Here is an 18,408-nt window from a genome sequence, read left to right as displayed (position 1 = left end):
TTTACAAAAAGGCTGACTAAGAAGAAAGAGCACTGCATTAAAAATCTGTTTAAAAAAAGAAGTACAAGCCACTTTCCAACCACATGGAACTCAATCAGCAGCTGCACGTCACTCCAAAAAAGGGTAAAATGAGAAGAAGAGAACATCCTGAAGGGCAGGACAGAAAGCAGGCCACGCAGATGACTGAAGAGCGGACATAAAGTGACTGCAGACTCTCTTTCTTCAAATTTTAATCATATTTATAACGTAATTGATTGCACATGCAAGACAGATTTAAACGGAGATTAAATAAAAGCCAGCGTGACCTTTTCACCACCTTTGTGACAGAGTGCAGACTCTTTGCAGTATTCTAGTCATTAATAACTCCAACGGGAACGAGATTTAGCAAGAAGAGCACAACCAAAAAAGGTAGACTTAATTGTCAGACTGAGATTTTTACACATGCTTACCCTGAGTATGTTAACAAATGCATCAAAATCTTCTTCCAATGGCGCTCCCTCCATTGGTAGTGGTAATCTGAAGTACCTGCAGTGTAACAGACAGTTACCCAGAGGGAAACCTGCAGCCTTTGTTGTGTCAATAACATTATTATGTAGCATGTAAGCAAACATTTAAAGGCAGATGAACTTCCTCAAGTTTTCACTTAACTTATGAGGGTGAAAAGCAGGTAGGCAGTAAACAAGGAGTTATGGAAGACATAGGATCAGAATCACTGGATAAATGGAACTTCAGTGCATTACAAAAGTATTCACACCCCTTAACTTTAGCCACATTTTGTCAATTTAAATTCTAATGAGATTTTATATGACAGAACAATACCAAGTTATGTACATTAGAAAAAGGATACAAGGTTCAACATAAATCCTTCATTTAACATTTTAATTTACAAAAAATAGATATATTTATTTATTTAGGACAACCATATATATTTATTTAGGAACCATTAATCACGCATTCCATAAACTGTATTTATTAAAAGTGGCAAAAATATTTTACTATTAGATTTCGAAAGGGAGTTTGTTGTTTTTGAATGGATGGATTTATCAGTACATCTCTATTTTTTTCACAATGGAAAAAATTGTCACCATAAAAAAAAAATGCTAAAGAAGTTCTGTTTTCAGTTAGTAACAAACAATATGGGGGTAAACAACCAACATGTGCAAGATGAGGGTGCTTTGCTCAGGTAAGACCAAAAGTGAACTTTTTGTCCTACTTTCAAAACAGTGATGTGGTGGAAACCTGATACAGCATACCACTGCTGTAGGTATGCTCTTCTTTAGCAGGAAGAGAAAAGCTGGTCAGAGGTGACGGGGTGGGCGGGGGAAGGGAGTGCGATGCACTCAAAGGCAAAATCGCCTTGCACTCAATTTGATTGAACTCAAGTTATTTTAAGAAGAATGGACACAAATGTTAAGCTCTAAATGTGCAAAACTGGTCTGCAGAAGAAGGTAGTTCTACGAAGTATAAAACACACTGAGGTTTGTGATCATGATGAAATACAAACAAGTTCAAGAAGCATGAAGAGAAGCAAAGTACTGTATATCAAAGCATTTTGCTTCTCTGAACAACCTTCTGTCCCTTAAACGGAAGTGAGGAGATCATGTCAATAAATCAACAAACAGGATGCCCCCATCTTCAGTAGGCACACACCAATCGATCAACTACTGACTGGTACTAGCTTGTTTACAGCTCGGCCATTTTAACAGCTGAACACTCACTCAAATACTTAAAAGTCTAAATTATTTTTCCTGTCAAGCACCATAGCAAAGCAGCCTGTTTGTTGCAGCAATACCACATTTTTAATGACTGAAGAAGACTAAAAAGATTAAGGAAACATTAAAATGTAGACAAACTGTCCAGTAAATTTAATGAAATAATTATAGTTTATTTTCACTCTGAACTTATTTGTTGAAATGTCTCCCCGTTATGTGGATGATGTCACCTGTAGATATATAATATGCTCAATAGAAAAAGCTTTGTTTTTATAATTACATTTTTTAGATTACATTTTTAATCTAAGAAAGAAAAATTGAAACAAAAAACAGAAAGCCATGATGTGTGAAAAGCGACAACCAACCTGTAGCCTTGCATGGTGAACATCGGCCTCTTATAGACCTCCTCCGTCACGTGGATGTCCTCCTCGCACGTTATGGACATCTTCTGCGGCTCGTCTTTGAAGTACTCAATGTCGTTGTAGACATACAAGATGTTTTTGCTGAGCTTTGCAAAGTCATGGAGCTGTAAAGGAAAAACCTTCACTCAGTCACGTCTCAAATATTTTTATTCTCCTACATAAAAACTGAATATGTTTGCTACCTCGTTTCTGATGCTCAGCTCGAGGCTCTCTACTGTTTCCTCTCCTTGCAGTCCTTGAAGGTTCTCATGTAGGTTTTCTTTCCTACGCGGGGTGTACGGCACAAAGTCATCGTCCTTATGAAGGAACACCACTGGCTCCTCTCGTATGCAGAAGAAGATAATCTCCTACTTGGAAATAGAAACGTAAAAACAACATCCAAGTGTCTTGGGGAAACTAGCAGGACTACATATTCATGCATGCAATTTAGCACAAGTATAAATAAGTCTTCTGTAATAATAACCAGAATGTCTTAGTGGACACATTAAGCTCAATTCAACATAAAAATTGAGCTTAATGTTTGCTCAATTCTTCAGCTGAGCCACAGCTTCCTCTGAGGACTCAAATATTTACTGACAACACTGAGAAAGAACTCCACACATTCCAACACGGTAAGTTCTTTCCGATCATTTGCTAACCATTTGTGTCAAAGGAAGACAAAGAGTCCTCAGTTCAAGCCAGAGTCAAGTTTAAAAATAAACAAAAAAAAAAGAAGAGAGAGCAAGAGATCACCTGCTGTCCTTGGGCTTGAAGTCTCTGGAGAACCTGTTTGTAGCCATTCAAGGTTGGCTGACCCATTCCATACAGCGGGTAGGTTCCCTTCACCTGGCGGAAGTTGGGGGCTCCATAGCTGCTCGTTGTGTTTAGAACATCTGCCTTGCTGTACACATCCTGCACCATGAAGTATTCACCCTGGAAACAACATTAATCTGAATCGGTCTGGGAGCTTAACCCTGATAAAAGTTTTCTTGTTTTCCTTCTTTTTACTCATTTTACAAGTTCTTGACCTATTCTGTTAGCAAAAAACAGCACAGCTGACACAGTCTGGCTAGTTTGTTGTCTCAACAGTTTAAATCTCTGCTCTGCTCTGTACACTCTCCTGAACAAAGAGTACCCTTAAACACTCCATACACATATGTAAGTGTGTCTACATGTGAGATACTGCTACAACAAAATCTTCTTGTTTAAATAGTGTGAAGGTAATCAACAATGCAGTGACTAAACCACTGCATTGTTGGTTTAGTCACAACCAATACCATAATCAATATAATCAATACCAAAAACAATCAAAAATCTAAACAAAAAAATGTTACCAAACAAAGAGTAAAATTTAAAAGTAAAAGATGTAAATTCAGGAAAAAATTAGATGTATTGGGAAATCCAATTGATCCAGTTGATCAAAATCTGATTTTTTTTCCCCCAATCAGCTCTCAGCTATTTTCAGTATTAGAGAGATGTTTAAAGTGAGGTCAGAGAATGCACAGAGATGTGAGAAGCTTTTCAAAAGAACATTCTCAACGACATCCAAAGTCCTTTATGGGGATTCTACATGGAGGGGGAAAAAATTGGGAAACCGCTGAATATTTGATCTTCAAAACAAAAAGTAAAACGTGCTTTTTATACTTTTTTGAGGAAACATACCCTGATTTTCTCCCACTTGTGAACAGAAGTTGTGGGTTAAACCCTAACAAAAAAGTTAATGCAGCAGAGGTCATAGAGTACATCAAAGCCTTGTTATAGGGGTGCCAACAGTTCTGTTTCAATGACTGCCTCTGATCATAAAAAAAACGAATGACAATGTTCCAACACAGCACTGCAATTTGAACATGAAGATGTGAAAACAGCAGACAAAGAAACAGGTGAGATTCCTCCACAGCTTTCGGAGATAAGGCGGCACCTTGTTGTGACTTAATAAAGCTTGAAGCTTGACTAGTCCTTACCTTAACCAAGTAATGCTCAGGCAAGGATTCCGATATCCGACCAACCTTGTAGTCGGCTTTAAGGAAGTTGTCATGAATTTGAAACTCTTGTCTGCAGTTATAGCTGTGTAAAAAATAAAAAATAGGCATGTTTAATTATCAACTACTGTTTGCTCGGTCGAAGCAGACAAACGAGATGATAACGGGAGCAAACGTTTCGCCTGGAGGTTGTAGATGGGCGGGATGTCACTACAGTGATCAAACAGGATTAACACCCAACTGTGAGAACGCAGGTCAGCAGGAGGGACTTACGTGATGACGACCGGTGCAACCTTGTTGGTGATAATGGACTTGGCTCTGCTGTTGTGGATGTTGACCATGTGGACTGGACTCATGCTGCTATGGGCCATCCCGTTGGCGTGGACGTTGTCAAGCGGCGGCGCTACATAAACAGGCTGTGGGGCAGCGCTGGCAGTTGTACCCATGCTCCACAAGCTGCTGCGAATTATATCAATTTGAGACTCAGAGATAGGAAGAAAAGACTCCTGAACGTATGCGAGAGCGACGGCAATGAGGCCTAACATCACTTAAAAAGAGGTTTAAGGTGTGAAGAGAATATCTCACACTTCAGCAAGGAGATGTAGAAGACAGTGGTAGTCTGTCACATTAAATTTAAATGAACTTAACAAGAAAATGTGAATTTTACAGTTATTTGGAGGGCATTTTTCAAATTAAAAAAGATTTTGTTGACAGTTGGTGAGTCCACCACATCTACGCATTTTATTGTTGTATTTTAAACCAAAATATTATCTCCTACACACATACAATACACTGGCTGTTGGTTAGCTCATTTCAATAAACCTGTGCCTCTTTCAAAGGAAAAATCATCACTGAGACATTTATTTCCTTAGTTATTGCAATATCACTGGATATTTTTAATTAGTTAGTAAATGCTATAACTCGTTAAAAATTATATGCACAAAATTGACAGTTTTGTTTTTAACAATACCATTATCTAGTATTATTGTTAAAATTATACTAGATCATTTTAACATTAATTATCTGGTATGATTATTGTTATACTAGATAGCAGGTATAATTATTATTATATTTTATATTGTTAAAATATAACAATTTTAACAATATAATTGATAAAATTATACTAGAAAATGTTAATAATAGTTCAAATAATTTTAATTATTTTAACAATAACTAAAATTATTGTTAAAATAACAGTTACATGCCCATCAAAACATCTAACTGATCAGCTAGATGTATTAATGGGTATAATTTTAAAGGGGCAGGGCACAAAAAGCCTGAGAATACATAGTATTTTCCATACTACTTTCTTTATACACACTTATCAAGACCTGGACAATACTGAAATCAAATCCCAGACTTTTTCAGTGACACTGAGGCTCCTGGCAAAACCTGAAACTGCTGCTGCGCAAGTTAGTCTATGGGTTGTTGCTAGGTAACCAAAGAATGAATGAGTGAGTTAGCTAGACCGTGAGAGGTTGAGTGGCTTAACGCCTTTTTATCTGCCTACATCCCCCAGAAAGCTGTGTGGTTCAGGATCGTTTCAGAGTTTAGTGAAACTATTAAACATTGTATCAAATGTATTAGGTATTTATAATGATCATGCGTCTATCGCAATATATATTGTTATTGATTTACTGGCCAGCCCTAAATTAACTTTACGACAACTTGCCTTCATCTGGATTACAAACATGGGACATTAGAGAAAAGTGTAAAAATATTTCTATTACACCCATGCAACTTAAAATAGAGGCTCACACGAGCCTGCCACGAGTTCCACATTAATCTCCTTCCGTTTGAATAAAACAGTTTTTTTCAGGACACTCTGCAGATAAACAAACCCTCAGAGTCAGGAGCAAAACATCAGCCCTAATTTAGGAAGCTACAAATAAAAAAGAACTAGATCCTGAGTGTAAACCATCCTCATCATAACCCAAACATGTTTCATTCAAAATAAAAACAAACTTGTTGCCACACAGTTCAGATGAATTTAAGCATTTAAGCTCAAAGCATCTCTGTGCGATCTCCAGCTTCGAATACAATTCGTCTCTGGCTGTGCAGAGAGAGATGCCGGATGAGTCACAGCCACTCTCCTCGTTGTTGTGTCTGGAGGTGAGTGGGTAGATCAACCTTGTACTCAGAAAAGCTTTCAAGCCAATAAAAAGATTCACTTCTCTGAAGCGCAAACTGTTAAAACAACAAACTGATTTTTTTTTTCTTTTCCTTTTCAGACAGTTTAAAATCATTTTGCAGCTTTTAGGCAATATAAATGAAAAACAGAAAAGTAAACTCCCAACCCAGCCGCCACAAAAGCAAGCAATCTTTTAAAAGAGCAGTTTGCTCCATCTGCCCACTTCTATTTCAGTCTTTGCCACATACCAAAAGCTGCCAAAGATCTGCGGCAGCCACTAGAAAAACAGACAAAAAACTAAAACAAAATAACAACCCTTTACGGCACAACGCTCCACTAAAATCTGATATCTTACAAATGAGACGAGGAGCGATCTCCACTTCCAGGACTTTTTCTCTGCTGCTTGTTTTCCGCCATGGTCCGAAAAGAGTGTGAGAACTTGGCATCCCATCTAAAGAAGAAATATATTCCTCTCTGGAATCCCGTCGCCCGCCCCCCTCAGACAGTGGGAAACACCCCTCACGGGAAATCAGAGTCCCTGACAGCTTGGCATTCAATGAAGAAAAAAGAAGAGAGGAAGAAAGAAAACTCAAAGTTTTCAGACAACGTCTTGCTCTGCTGCGTGCTATCTCCTGTCTGAAGTTGGGAAATGGATTTAGGCAGAAGAATTGAGTCTCTACGGAGGGGAGTGGAGGAAGTTGTCGTACATCTGGTGGCCAGATGGCTAAAGTTTAGCTCTCTTCTCATAGGGGGCATGCAAAATAAGGACTTCTCAGAGAGAAACACAATATTATAAGCTGTAAATATTAGCAAATATATTGGCAAAAACATGTAATTTTTATACAACTATTTTGATTTGTTATGTCATTATTAATTAAACAAAGTTAGTATTAGTCAGTTAGAAACCAACAGTGAATAGACTAAAAATACATGCAAACAAATCTAAAATTTTTAATTAAGCCACTAAGATGTTACCTAATAAATCTGAGTTATTATAGAAGGCATATTGCATCATACTTTGAAGGCAGAAAACCCTATAATTTCAAAAGTATCAAACATAACTAATTATAGCTAGAAGTTTAAAATTTTTTTGAAAGCACACAATTAGAATTAAAACCTGTTTTTGTGAAACAAACGGTGCCTTTTGAGTCATATCCTCTATAAGAGGAGTTCACTACCATATATGAATAGTGACGTCCTGTCTGAAATCACACTAGATGGAAATAGGATCGGTTTTCATGACAAGAAAATTTTTTTTTTTGGGGAAATATATCCAGTTGCACACTAACTGGAGACAAAGAAAAATGACTGAGTAAGAACTTTTGCTATAAAGTTCATGAAAGAAAGGTAACATTTGAGGAACTAACCTTCAGGTCGGTGAGGAGGTAAACTTGTTTAGCTTGACTTTAAGGGAAGCAAGAACCCAAAGCTGAGAGATAATCACGCAACACAAGTAATGCCACAACTTAGATATATATAGAGTCAACAGCCAGATCGCCATGGCAACCTGACATGGCAACTTGTTTATCAAGTAAGTACTGTCATGTCATAGCTTTATCAGCATCATACTTTTCTCTGTGTCTGAGCCAAGCTAAGAAGAATATTTGTAGATATCGTCTCTGTATTTTAACTTCCCTTCTATCATGATGTATGTATCATATGTAGCATTAGATGAAAGTGACATTTTAGGGCCTAAGTAGCATGTTCTTATGGGTAAACTACTAGCATATAGAGTGTTAACGTGTGAATAGTGTCACAGAGAGAGTGCATGACTCGCTAATGCAAAGTTTTCTCTTGAGACAGTTACTTATAGAAATGGGTGAAGATGAAAGAATTCTTAAACCATCTGAATATGGACAGAATTTTAGTATTTTATAGCCACATTTTTGTCACAAACAGTCATTCCCTACTATGGTAATTTTCAGGCAGACTCAAAGCGCTTTTAAATCCCTGGGTACAATGCCAGTCTCCAAGGTCTCCAAGCAACTGCGCAACATTTCTCCTCATCATTGGATAAAACACAACATAAATCTTCAACTCATGAACTTACATTCAAGCAGAAGATTTTCCCACACCTACATTCGTCTTGAATCACCATGTTGTTTTGTGTCATTGTTTAAGTTCTGTGTTCCAAATATAACACCATCTTTGGTTGCATTTTTGCTCGACTTTTTTTATACACATTTTGTCATTTTGGACATGGAAAAGCTACTGTTGGCATCGAGCCTAAACCCAGGGGAAAAGATTGTAAAAATGATGATGAAGGGGTTTTCAACATCAAAGAGTACTAAAAAAAACCCAAAATTTCTTCAGTCACTTACTTTGCACCATTTAATTAGTAGGTATCCTTCAAACACTTAATGGCCTTCCTAAAGCCTGTTCTTTGTAGTTTGTCCAACAACAAGCTGCCTGATAACTTCAAAATACTTTATTTTCAAAGGCCTGCTGAGGAAATGTCACATTACTGCTGCTGCAGAACAAGTTTCAGACTGAATTTGGTGCATCAGAGAGCCTCCTCTCCGTCAGCTCTGCCACCGCAAGACTAAAGAGTTCACGTTTTTTCAGCACGGAAGTCCCTGACACACACAAGCGCCACCGACTCCAAAGCAACTAGTGATTTCAGCTAAGGCAAACCCAGACTTCCAAAGCAGGCAGAGTCGGGCGGAGGCCTGAGTAGAAATAGCCCTCCGTCATAAACATCCTCCTGAAGGGCCAATAATGGCAGCTCATCAGAGAGGCTGTTAATCCCTCATGTCGGCTACAGACGTGCCACGCTTACATTGTAAATATTTTCTTTACCAATGCAAACAGTTATAATAAAAAGTTTTTTAAGTCCTAATTTAAAGTGCCTTGCAAAAATATTCATGTCTATTTAACTTTTCTATCTTTTGTTATTTCTTATTTCCATATTTATATTTTCTAAATTTATATTGTTAGCTTGTATGGTGTTTTCTACATTGTACCGTTTCATTCTGTTGTTTTTCTGCTTCTGTTACTCTTATTTTTTACTGTCCACTTTCTGTCATGTCAACTTATGTTTCCCAATTGTGCGACTAATAAAGAGTTATTTTATCTTATGTTACAACCACAAACTTCAATGTATTTTAATTAAATTTTAAGGTATAGACTAACAAAAAGTACTGCATAATTATCAAGTGGAATGTAAATTGTGTTATCACTAATGAACAAACTGGATCATGTAGGCCAAGCGGCAGAGGAACAAGTCAGAGTTTAAAACAATACCTGAAGCTTTTGACATCTCACAGAAAATGATGCCCACAAAGAAACATGGTGGAGGCAGCATCATACTATGGAGATACTTTTCTTCAGCTTTTACAAAAAATAAAAATAAACAGGTCAGAGCTGATATTAAGACTGGGCATTTAAAAAATTGTTATAATGAGAATTTGATTTATTGTTGTCTTAGTAATTTTCAATTAATGATACTAAATAAACTAAGGCAGGGATTAGTAAAATATTATTTTTACTGTTTGTACCACAAGACCATCAATAAATATCAGTAAATTTAAAACTAGGATTAAATGCAGTGATTGTGTGAGGTTTACTAATACAAATCAAATTTCTTTATGGCGTCCTAAAGACGCCTTTTTAAAATGGGAATGTTTTCAAGAACAGTATTTGTGAATGCTGTAGCATGAAGTAAAGCCATACAGTTAACTAAAAATAAAATAATAGTATTTTATTATATATTTTTTATCATTTTTATCATCAGATTTACACAAAAAAATCACATAAAGATTTGTGGTTGTAATATCATAAAATGTGGAAATTCAAGAAGCATGAACATGTTTGCATGATTATCCCTGTTTACTTTGAAACTATCTACCGCAGGCGCTTAGATGTAGTGATGACACACTCAAGAGTAAAACCATGGAAAACAGAACCGCCTGCCAGCCAACTAGCATCGCTCCATTCAGGCCTGCTCCATTTAAATTCATACGGTGTCCCAACTTCGTTGTAGCTGCATCTTAACACAAAAGGGTCCCCTTGCAGACAGGAAGGAGCTTGCAGCTGCAGGATGCATCTGTTGTTGGCCTAGAGGAAGGATGCGGAGCACGCTTCATTCAGAAGACATACATTGGTTCAAGAGAGAGATACACTCTGTGACACATACAGAGGGCTTTCAACACCACATCCCATACCAAGGTTGAGCACAACGCCACAAGCGTGGTTGCACAACCCACAAAAGATGTCAAATTCAATTCACTTGTTGTGCAACATTGGTCATTACATTAAGGGACCCCGTTTGTCTCCATGGAGGCGACTTATTCAGTCTGCCAATGTTAAGTTTGAGAGGCCGAACAAACAGGAGCAAAAAAAAACCAAACATTTAATCAGATCACATGTTGTATGATTCCATCCCGACATGAAAAGAAATGAAAAACTCATAATAATCTCATTACTGTATACAACAGGAACTGTAACTCAGTTGCATGGCAAAGCGAGAGGGGGGCGCTAGCTCATAGGAAACGCTCAGCAGTATTCTCTGAAGCTTCCACTCTACAGCTGTATGCATGTACACCCAATGAGGTTAAGGGTTAGGCACAAGCGTGGCTCTACAGGACACGGCAAGTTCCTGAGCTGAAATATCAGAGATCTGCCTGGAAATGAGCTCAGTGCTTCCTCTGCAAAAATATTTGTTTCTTTCATTTTGTTTTTCCTTTAACTAACACAACTCATTGTGCATTCATGTCAACTTGCAGAAGCAATGTTTGTCTTTGTTTCTAAAAAGAAAACGAGAAAAAAACAGCTTGTAAAGAGGAAACCAAGCAGTGCTATTGTTCTGCTTGCAAATCTGATCAAAAGACGTGAAACTCATTTTCCACTGCGAGATCAAACCAATACAAAAACTAAAGGGAAAGGTGCCTTTCAGTTTAGACATGTGACATAAATCACATGAATAACTTGCATAAATCTGCATTTTGCTAAAAAAAAAAAAGGAAAAACATAGAAAAAAAAAGAGTAAGTGATTCTATTTTTAAAATCCCAGCCTGTAATTGATTCTATGTCAGGCTGGCAATTTCAGCGCTCTGATTTCAAGGCTGCAGTAAAATACGGTTTTATTTTCTCCTTCAAACCAAAGTGTCCGACCGCAACATTCTGTCAGCGCTGCAGGACCAACTGACAGGGCTTTCAGTCTGTCGCTCGCCTAAAAAATCTGCCTTCTGCCTGCATCGGTGAGATTTTACTGAGATTTGTTACTCTCACTCGCAGCTCAGACCTGTGCAACTGCAAAAACCCATTTTGTCTACAAGAAATTATCAATTCATCTAAGGTTGCAGTAGAGCACTATCAAACTAACAATCTGAAATTTTCCTTACAGCCAACAGAACTCTACAGGAGAGGTCAGGCATTATAACAGAGAAGTCTCCCAACTGTACCTGACATTCAGCTGTTCGCTCCACCCTCTGAGAGGCTCACAAGTGGAAAACAGCAGGTTGAAAACAAACTGACAGCTCTCCAGGCAGCGGACGACCGGTCTCAGTCACACGTCCTCTCTGGCATCTCTCTCTGATGATCTGTGAGGCAATCCGTCTCTGCCTGCCGATCAAACTACAGCAGGTGGCAGTCTCTGCATTGTTAGCGTGTCCTTCACTCAGGACAGATCCCAGCAGGAAGTGTTTAGAGGTTTAGGTGTGCAAAGGTATGCTCTGCTTGTTGGTTGTCTGTTACTTTTTTGAATGCATCCCATATGTACGAGGTGCAAAGCTGCTCGTGTATGACCGGGTTTATGTGTGCATGCGTGTGCATCTGTGTGTATGTGTAAGGAGAGGATGTGGAGGCGGGTCCAGAGAGGCTTACTCATCATCCAGTTCACCACCGGAGCCCCCGCCTGGCAGCGCTGCACCTTTCAAACACATGGCTGATCTTTTCATATAGGAATGAATCGTAACTGTTACAGTTGACCCTCACTGACCCAGCGTAGCATAAGCTCTGATAAATTCCTAACAACTGCACACAGATGACATCACACAAGCCTGATTCACTACAAAGCTCTAATTACTCCATTCATTAGCAGTTAACACACGGCATGCTGAAGGCAAACAGGCAAACAGCTGGGCAAATACTTGGATTAAAGCCTGAGCTTCAGCTGCAAACGGCTGTCTGACGTAGTGCCTGTAATTATAACCTTAACATCTCAGACCACTTCTCCATGCAAATACGCAGACGAAAACCACACACTGGACGAAATGCAGTGCCTTGCACAACTTTTCCACATTTTCCTAGATTATAACCACAAACAAAAGTGGTTCTATTGGGATTGTATGTGACAAACCGACACAGTGTTGCATAATTGCAAAGGGGGGAAAAAAAAGATCCATGATTTCAGTTTTGCTTACAAATAAAAATCTGTAAGATGTGGTTTATAAAGCTTATGACTATAGCTCCCCCATGGCAATGATTTGTAGAATCTTCTTTAACTCTTTTGGTAAATGTATCTATCATATTTGAACATCTAGAGACAAAACGTTTTGCCCATTCAACAGATTACTGGAGAGCCTGTAAGCACAGCCTTTTTTATGTCTTGGGAACAATTTTCAACAGCATTTGGGTCTGGACTTCTGAACCATTCTTGTCTTCGCATTTCTTATTTTTATCCTTCATCACAATGTCTCCACAACTTTCTCTCCATTACTAAAATCCAGAAATAGTATTTAGCTGGCCATATTATGGGCATGAAGAGCATGACTCCATTGCGGTTGAGTTCTAAAAACCTACTAAAAAATTCCATCCAAGCATTAATATGCAACTGCAATATATATGAAGGATAACCACTGGATACAATTTGTAGCTCTATGGATTTCATTTTGGGGAATGAGATCAAAGAAAGGTTTCATTCAAATGCACACCAAACTTTTCAGATTTTTGTCAATTTGAATACCATGTATCCTTTTCCTTCCAACTCACAATTATTCACTGAAAATTGTATTTAAACCAAATTAAATACGTTGAAGTTTGAGACTGTGAAACAAAAAAGTGAAGAAGAGAAAATAAAAAGGCATGGATGCTTTCGCAAGACAACATCATATTTCTCTACTAACAGGCAGCCTGTCAGAATATATTCATACAAACACAACCCACAATCCACAATCTATCAAAAGATAGATCGCAGGAGTCCTTTTTGAGATATGGATGCAGAAATCTACTGCTGCCACACCTGTTCCTTCCTTCCTGCAAGAGTTGCGAGCCAAGACTCTGAAGTTCTTGCAACACCATTAAAAGTGAAACCAGGCCCTCCCATTGCCTGAAAAAGACCTCAGTACCAGAATGAATCTGTTGGAGGAAGGAGAATTGATTAGCACAGTTTCATTCTTGTGAAGGGTTATATAATAGCAAAACTGAAAAGCAAAGGCGTTGCAAAAATAAACTGAATGTAATGAAATATAGCTGCATGAAATGAGTGTTCTGACAGCTTCACTTCCTTCCTCACTAGAAAAAAAGATGAAATAAAAGACGGATGTTCTTTGACAGATTAAGTAAAACATCCTCTCTGTTTAATGTCCCAAACGGAAAGACTGCACAAGCCCTACATATCATCTGACATGAGCTAAATATCTCGCCGTCCTGGTCTGTGTCATACTAAAAAAAAAAAGTGTATTTAGTAGGCCACGGTGTAACAGGAAAAGGAGACAATAACACAGGAAAGTGTTTTCACCTGTTACAAAAGTTCAGCTCTCAGCTGCCAAACAAAATATTATACCACTGATGGTTTCACGGTTGCATCATTATTCTTCAAGGTCAAAGGAGTCAAAACACAAAATCACTTTGCAGCTCCAGAGAGGAGCGAATGAGAATCACAGAGATGCAAAAGTACATGTTGATGGGAAATAAACTGTTCTCCCACGTGCTTGTATGAAATATGACACCTTGTGGTGGAATTCACCCACTGCATTGCACAATGCTTGCTACTTGGATAATTGTTCTGGCAAATTTATTTTTGTCCAATCAAGGATTTTTAAATTCAATTAGGTATAGCTTAGCATACAGAAAGGAAAATGGACCAGTTCAAACAAACATTTCTGGGACAGAACCCAATACATCCAACCCAGTCTCCAGTCGGTTACAGCTGTGTTTTAGTTTTTTTTTTTTCATTTCATGTGCTGCAAGAGAGCATCCCAAACTTTGATTTAAACTTCTCCCCCGCTTTATTGTTGACCCGTCTGGTGTGTTCCTGGATTTTCTTGATGCTGTTTGTTCTCTAACAAACCTATAAGTCCTTTACAGCACAGCTTTATTTATACTGAGATTAAATTGCACACGGTGGACTCTATTTCATTCAGAAATCAATACGCTACACTGGATTCTACTGTCAGGGTAAAGAGATCTGAATGCGAGCAAGACTTTTTCAGGCTCTTATTTGGAAAAAATTTTGAAAAGCATGTTCAAGGGGTATAAATACTTTTTCAAGCCACTATAATTGCCATTAACAAGGAAGCTATGGCAGCATTTTCCAAATAAAAATGTTCCAGTTTTTTTGTGCTCCATCTGTGAGAACTACATTTCATCTTGTAGGCCTCTTATCAAGATAAACGAAATGTTTTTGAGTCCAATCATTTATTCCCCAGCTGTTCACTCTCTGGTGAGTTTTGTGCGCTGAATTTTGATTAATGGTGATGTTCACGGTTTGATCTGGGCTCACACACTGACAAGCGCCAGTTTCTGTCTTCTGCCCCCAGGGACAGAGGGTAAAGTGATATGCCCAGATCTCAGAGACAGAGAACGGTCCCAGCTGGATGGGGCCCCCAGTACAATACATCAAAGAGCATCATGTGCTTTGTCTTACTTGAACTGGGGTCTTTCTCATACCTACAGTGTCATATTTGATGAATATCTTTCCAATCTTTAAGCTAATAAAGACACTGTTATATAAAAAATTTATTTTGTGTGCTCTGAAACCAAAAATATATTTTTTAAGGTTCTAGTTACTTTCAGATAATTAATTTAGTGCAATGGTTTATTGCACCAAATTAAGAATTAATTAATATTTTACTACTTTTGTGTAATTCACTGGTCTACATGGTTATGAAAATCATTGCAAGTTGTCTCCCTGTTTGATGAAAACAAAAGCTCCTAATTATCTATAAACCATTTGCACATGAATGAGCTCTGACAAAATGTCCAAGCATTTCCAACTCAAACTTTCATCATGGCTCTAAAATGCTCAGATGCCCAGATGCAAAGCACAATACAGTTAAAGCATTGAGAGCAGAGTGGGGGATGCCAAGCACATGCTTCCATCAGCCTGAAAAGAAATTCTTCGTAGAATGAAAAGCACGCTGAAGAACTGTAGTATTTATGAAACACAAGCAACGTGTATAAGCGTAGAAGTTACGGTGATTGTTTTTAAGTCCAAGCATCAAAAAAGAGTGAAAAAATCTCAACTTTTAAGGCTGCCATTGCAACAAGAGCACGGTAAACTTTAAAGCGACTCACCATTTCAGCAGCCCTTAGTCGGTGGGAAAGCGTCCAGACGAACCATAGTCTCTTCCGAAGCTTGTAAAAATATACAGCTTTTACTTTTTTACCAGCAAAAGATAAACAAACAACGGCTTATTAAGTTTTTTTTCTGTCCTATCTTGAGAATTTCACGGAAAAGATTTTGCTTGCCAACTCTGACACACAGCGCATGCGCGGGTAGTGGTTATCCACAGATGCTTCATCAGCGAGTCAAAATAAGAACACAGAAACCTTGCATAGAGAGGCACAGAAAAATGAGAAACGTGGAGTCTGATATTAAAAGCAGATTACGTTAGTTGTTTCCTGTTTGATTACACTCCCACTGAAGTGTTTGGGGACGACAGAGTGTTCCACTTATTTTATATCTCCTATCTCTTGTTTTCATCTCCTATCTTAATATGGACACTTGTCTTTCAAGCTAACATATGGCGTTCACATGATCTGCATGCATATATTAATACTACTTTAGTTATTTTTGTACTCCCACATAAAGACAAATTTATCAGGTACTCTCACTGGCCACTTTATTGGGTACACCTTGTAGAACCCTCTTTATCTTCATAGATGGGTTAATTAAATTCAAAATGATTTTATTTACACCAAAGGGAAAATAAATGTTGTTGTAACTCATATCATGCATGTATTTTCAAAGAGTCATTGCTGCTGTGGACTAAGGATCTCAAGCAGCAGTCAGCATTACATCGTTTCTGAAGTAGTTTGCTGTTTGTTTCATGATCATGCTAACAGCTCAATTTTCAGGCCGCAGAAACAGGAGTACATTACTGTCGTAGATTACTTATTTTTTTAGCTTTTGAGATTCTAACTGGCTGCTTCCTGTTGTAAAAGCAATTAATTCCTCAGAGCACATATTCAGCAAGGAGTTGGAAATATCACAGACAGATTTTGATCCATATTGACACAGTAGCATCTCACAGTTAGTATGGATTTCTAGGCTGTACATCCATGTGCAAATCCACAATTTCACCACATCCCAAGCCATGTTATTGGACTGAGATTTGGCTACTTTGGAGGCTCTAGGGAACAGTTAACTCATTGTCATGTTCATTTTGAGATGTTTTGAGCTCTGTGACAACATTCATTATCCTCCTTGAAGTAGTAATGAGAACACTGTGTTTGTTAAAGGATGGGTATGGTCACCAACAATCCTCAGGCAGCCTGTGGTGTTTAAACAAACTCGACTGGAACCTTTACAGTGACTCCTCAATATAAACACCAGGACATGACTCCCATAATTTCAGGGTGAGCCAAGGAAATAAGCAAACAGTGTGCAGCCAATCAGGGCTCCTCATTGGTCAGGGGTCTCCAAAACAACGTAGATGTAACACAATACATTGGCAAAAATGGGGCCACGGGTATGAACCTGAAAACATTTAATGTTACTTTAAAAGATTCCTAACTTGAAAGATAATGTGTTACTTTCTGCTGCTGCTTTTACAGCTTAGAACAGTTTGAGACTAGAAAATATCTTCAACTCATAATTTATGTAAAGAACAAGTTGGAAATAAGCGGCAACTCTCTCTGGTTGTTCCCACCCTGCATTGGCTTCTGAGCTCAAGAAAGCTTTACTGAATTTCTATTGAAATTTAAATTAAATAAAAATGTTTGAAATTAGCTTTTTTATAAATGTTATGAATTTAACAAATAGTGTGAAGTGACTGATATTGTAGTCAGGCAAAACATACAATAGTAACATGCAGTTTATTGCAGTATTGTCCTACTGGTTAACTATAAAATAAGTTGTGCTTTGCAAGATTCAAAGCTGATAATGATAAGGTAGGTCAGTGGTAAAAGTAGCTGCGAGACTTTACAGGAAGTGTGTCCCCAGACCAGCTACCTTGTAATGTGTATTCCAGTTAGTCAGGGGAGCTAGAAAAATAATTCAAATGTCCCTATCAAATAAATGTTTTTACATTAATATGCTACAGCTCCAAGGAAGACACTCTCTTTTTTACATAGGCTTTTTACTGAAAAATGACATTAAAATATACTGATTAGATTAGAGTTAGATTACTGTCTGACTCAATGCTTATTTTTTTTGCTACTTTCTGCTTCGACTCTATTATTTATCTATTTGAATCGTAGTAGATTTCTCTACCAGCTGTTAAAGATATCTTTCAACAGATCTTTAAGCTAAATCTATCACGATTTGATTAATGACAATAATAAACTATAACACAGCAAGTAGCAAATGATAGCAATGACACACAAAGCAATACTATCACTTTAAATAAGAATAGAGCATCTAAAAAGCACATTAAAATGTGAATATATAAATATTTTTCACTGCCATTGATTATAATACGTATACTTAGATTGTACCAACCCAGAAAAACTAATAACTTTTCATGTATTCAATTTGTTTTATTACATAAAGTTTGAAAACTGTTACCACACCTGACATATACAGTGGCCTGATTGTTCTCAGCTGTCATTTATTGGTTTACTTAGCACTATGGGGAAAAGCTAATAATTAGCATAATGCAAACACATTACATATTTGATGATGGGGAGTCTCAAAGTCCCCATCATTCCAGTCTCAAAGTCTTTTGACAGTTCCGACCAGATTTCCCCATAGCATGATTCAGCCATGCTATGGGCTATCTGCTATGTCACACTGTGGGGAGGATGTTTTCAGTAATGTCCGTGCTAGCCAAATGTTCAGTTTTGGTCTCATGTGACCTAAG

At 37.8% G+C, this 18,408-nt stretch overlaps 1 protein-coding gene across 6 annotated transcripts in view; it reads right to left on the bottom strand.

Annotated features, from left to right (window-relative positions):
* The window catches only part of pald1a (phosphatase domain containing paladin 1a), a 47,756-nt gene extending 31,885 nt beyond the window's left edge, over positions 1–15,871 (bottom strand). The window contains exons 1-7 of one of the 6 annotated variants that reach the window (XM_032574355.1): positions 15,680–15,871; positions 4,366–4,551; positions 4,075–4,177; positions 2,867–3,046; positions 2,317–2,481; positions 2,078–2,238; positions 450–525 (exon numbers count right to left, since the gene is read on the bottom strand). In XM_032574355.1, the coding sequence (XP_032430246.1) occupies positions 450–525; positions 2,078–2,238; positions 2,317–2,481; positions 2,867–3,046; positions 4,075–4,177; positions 4,366–4,538 (858 nt within the window). In that variant the 5' untranslated portion in view covers positions 4,539–4,551; positions 15,680–15,871. Of the gene's footprint in view, positions 1–449; positions 526–2,077; positions 2,239–2,316; positions 2,482–2,866; positions 3,047–4,074; positions 4,178–4,365; positions 4,552–6,578; positions 6,866–11,625; positions 11,986–15,679 lie in introns of those variants that run through there. The other 5 variants (XM_032574357.1, XM_032574354.1, XM_032574356.1 and 2 more) reach the window with 5 other exon arrangements.
* Between the last annotated feature and the right edge of the window lie 2,537 nt (positions 15,872–18,408).

The sequence above is a fragment of the Xiphophorus hellerii genome, chromosome 10 (genome assembly GCF_003331165.1).
Source record: "Xiphophorus hellerii strain 12219 chromosome 10, Xiphophorus_hellerii-4.1, whole genome shotgun sequence".
Lineage (NCBI taxonomy): Eukaryota > Metazoa > Chordata > Actinopteri > Cyprinodontiformes > Poeciliidae > Xiphophorus > Xiphophorus hellerii.
The sequence above is the reverse complement of the archived record's forward strand: the minus strand, read 5'-3'. Positions and strand labels throughout refer to the sequence as shown.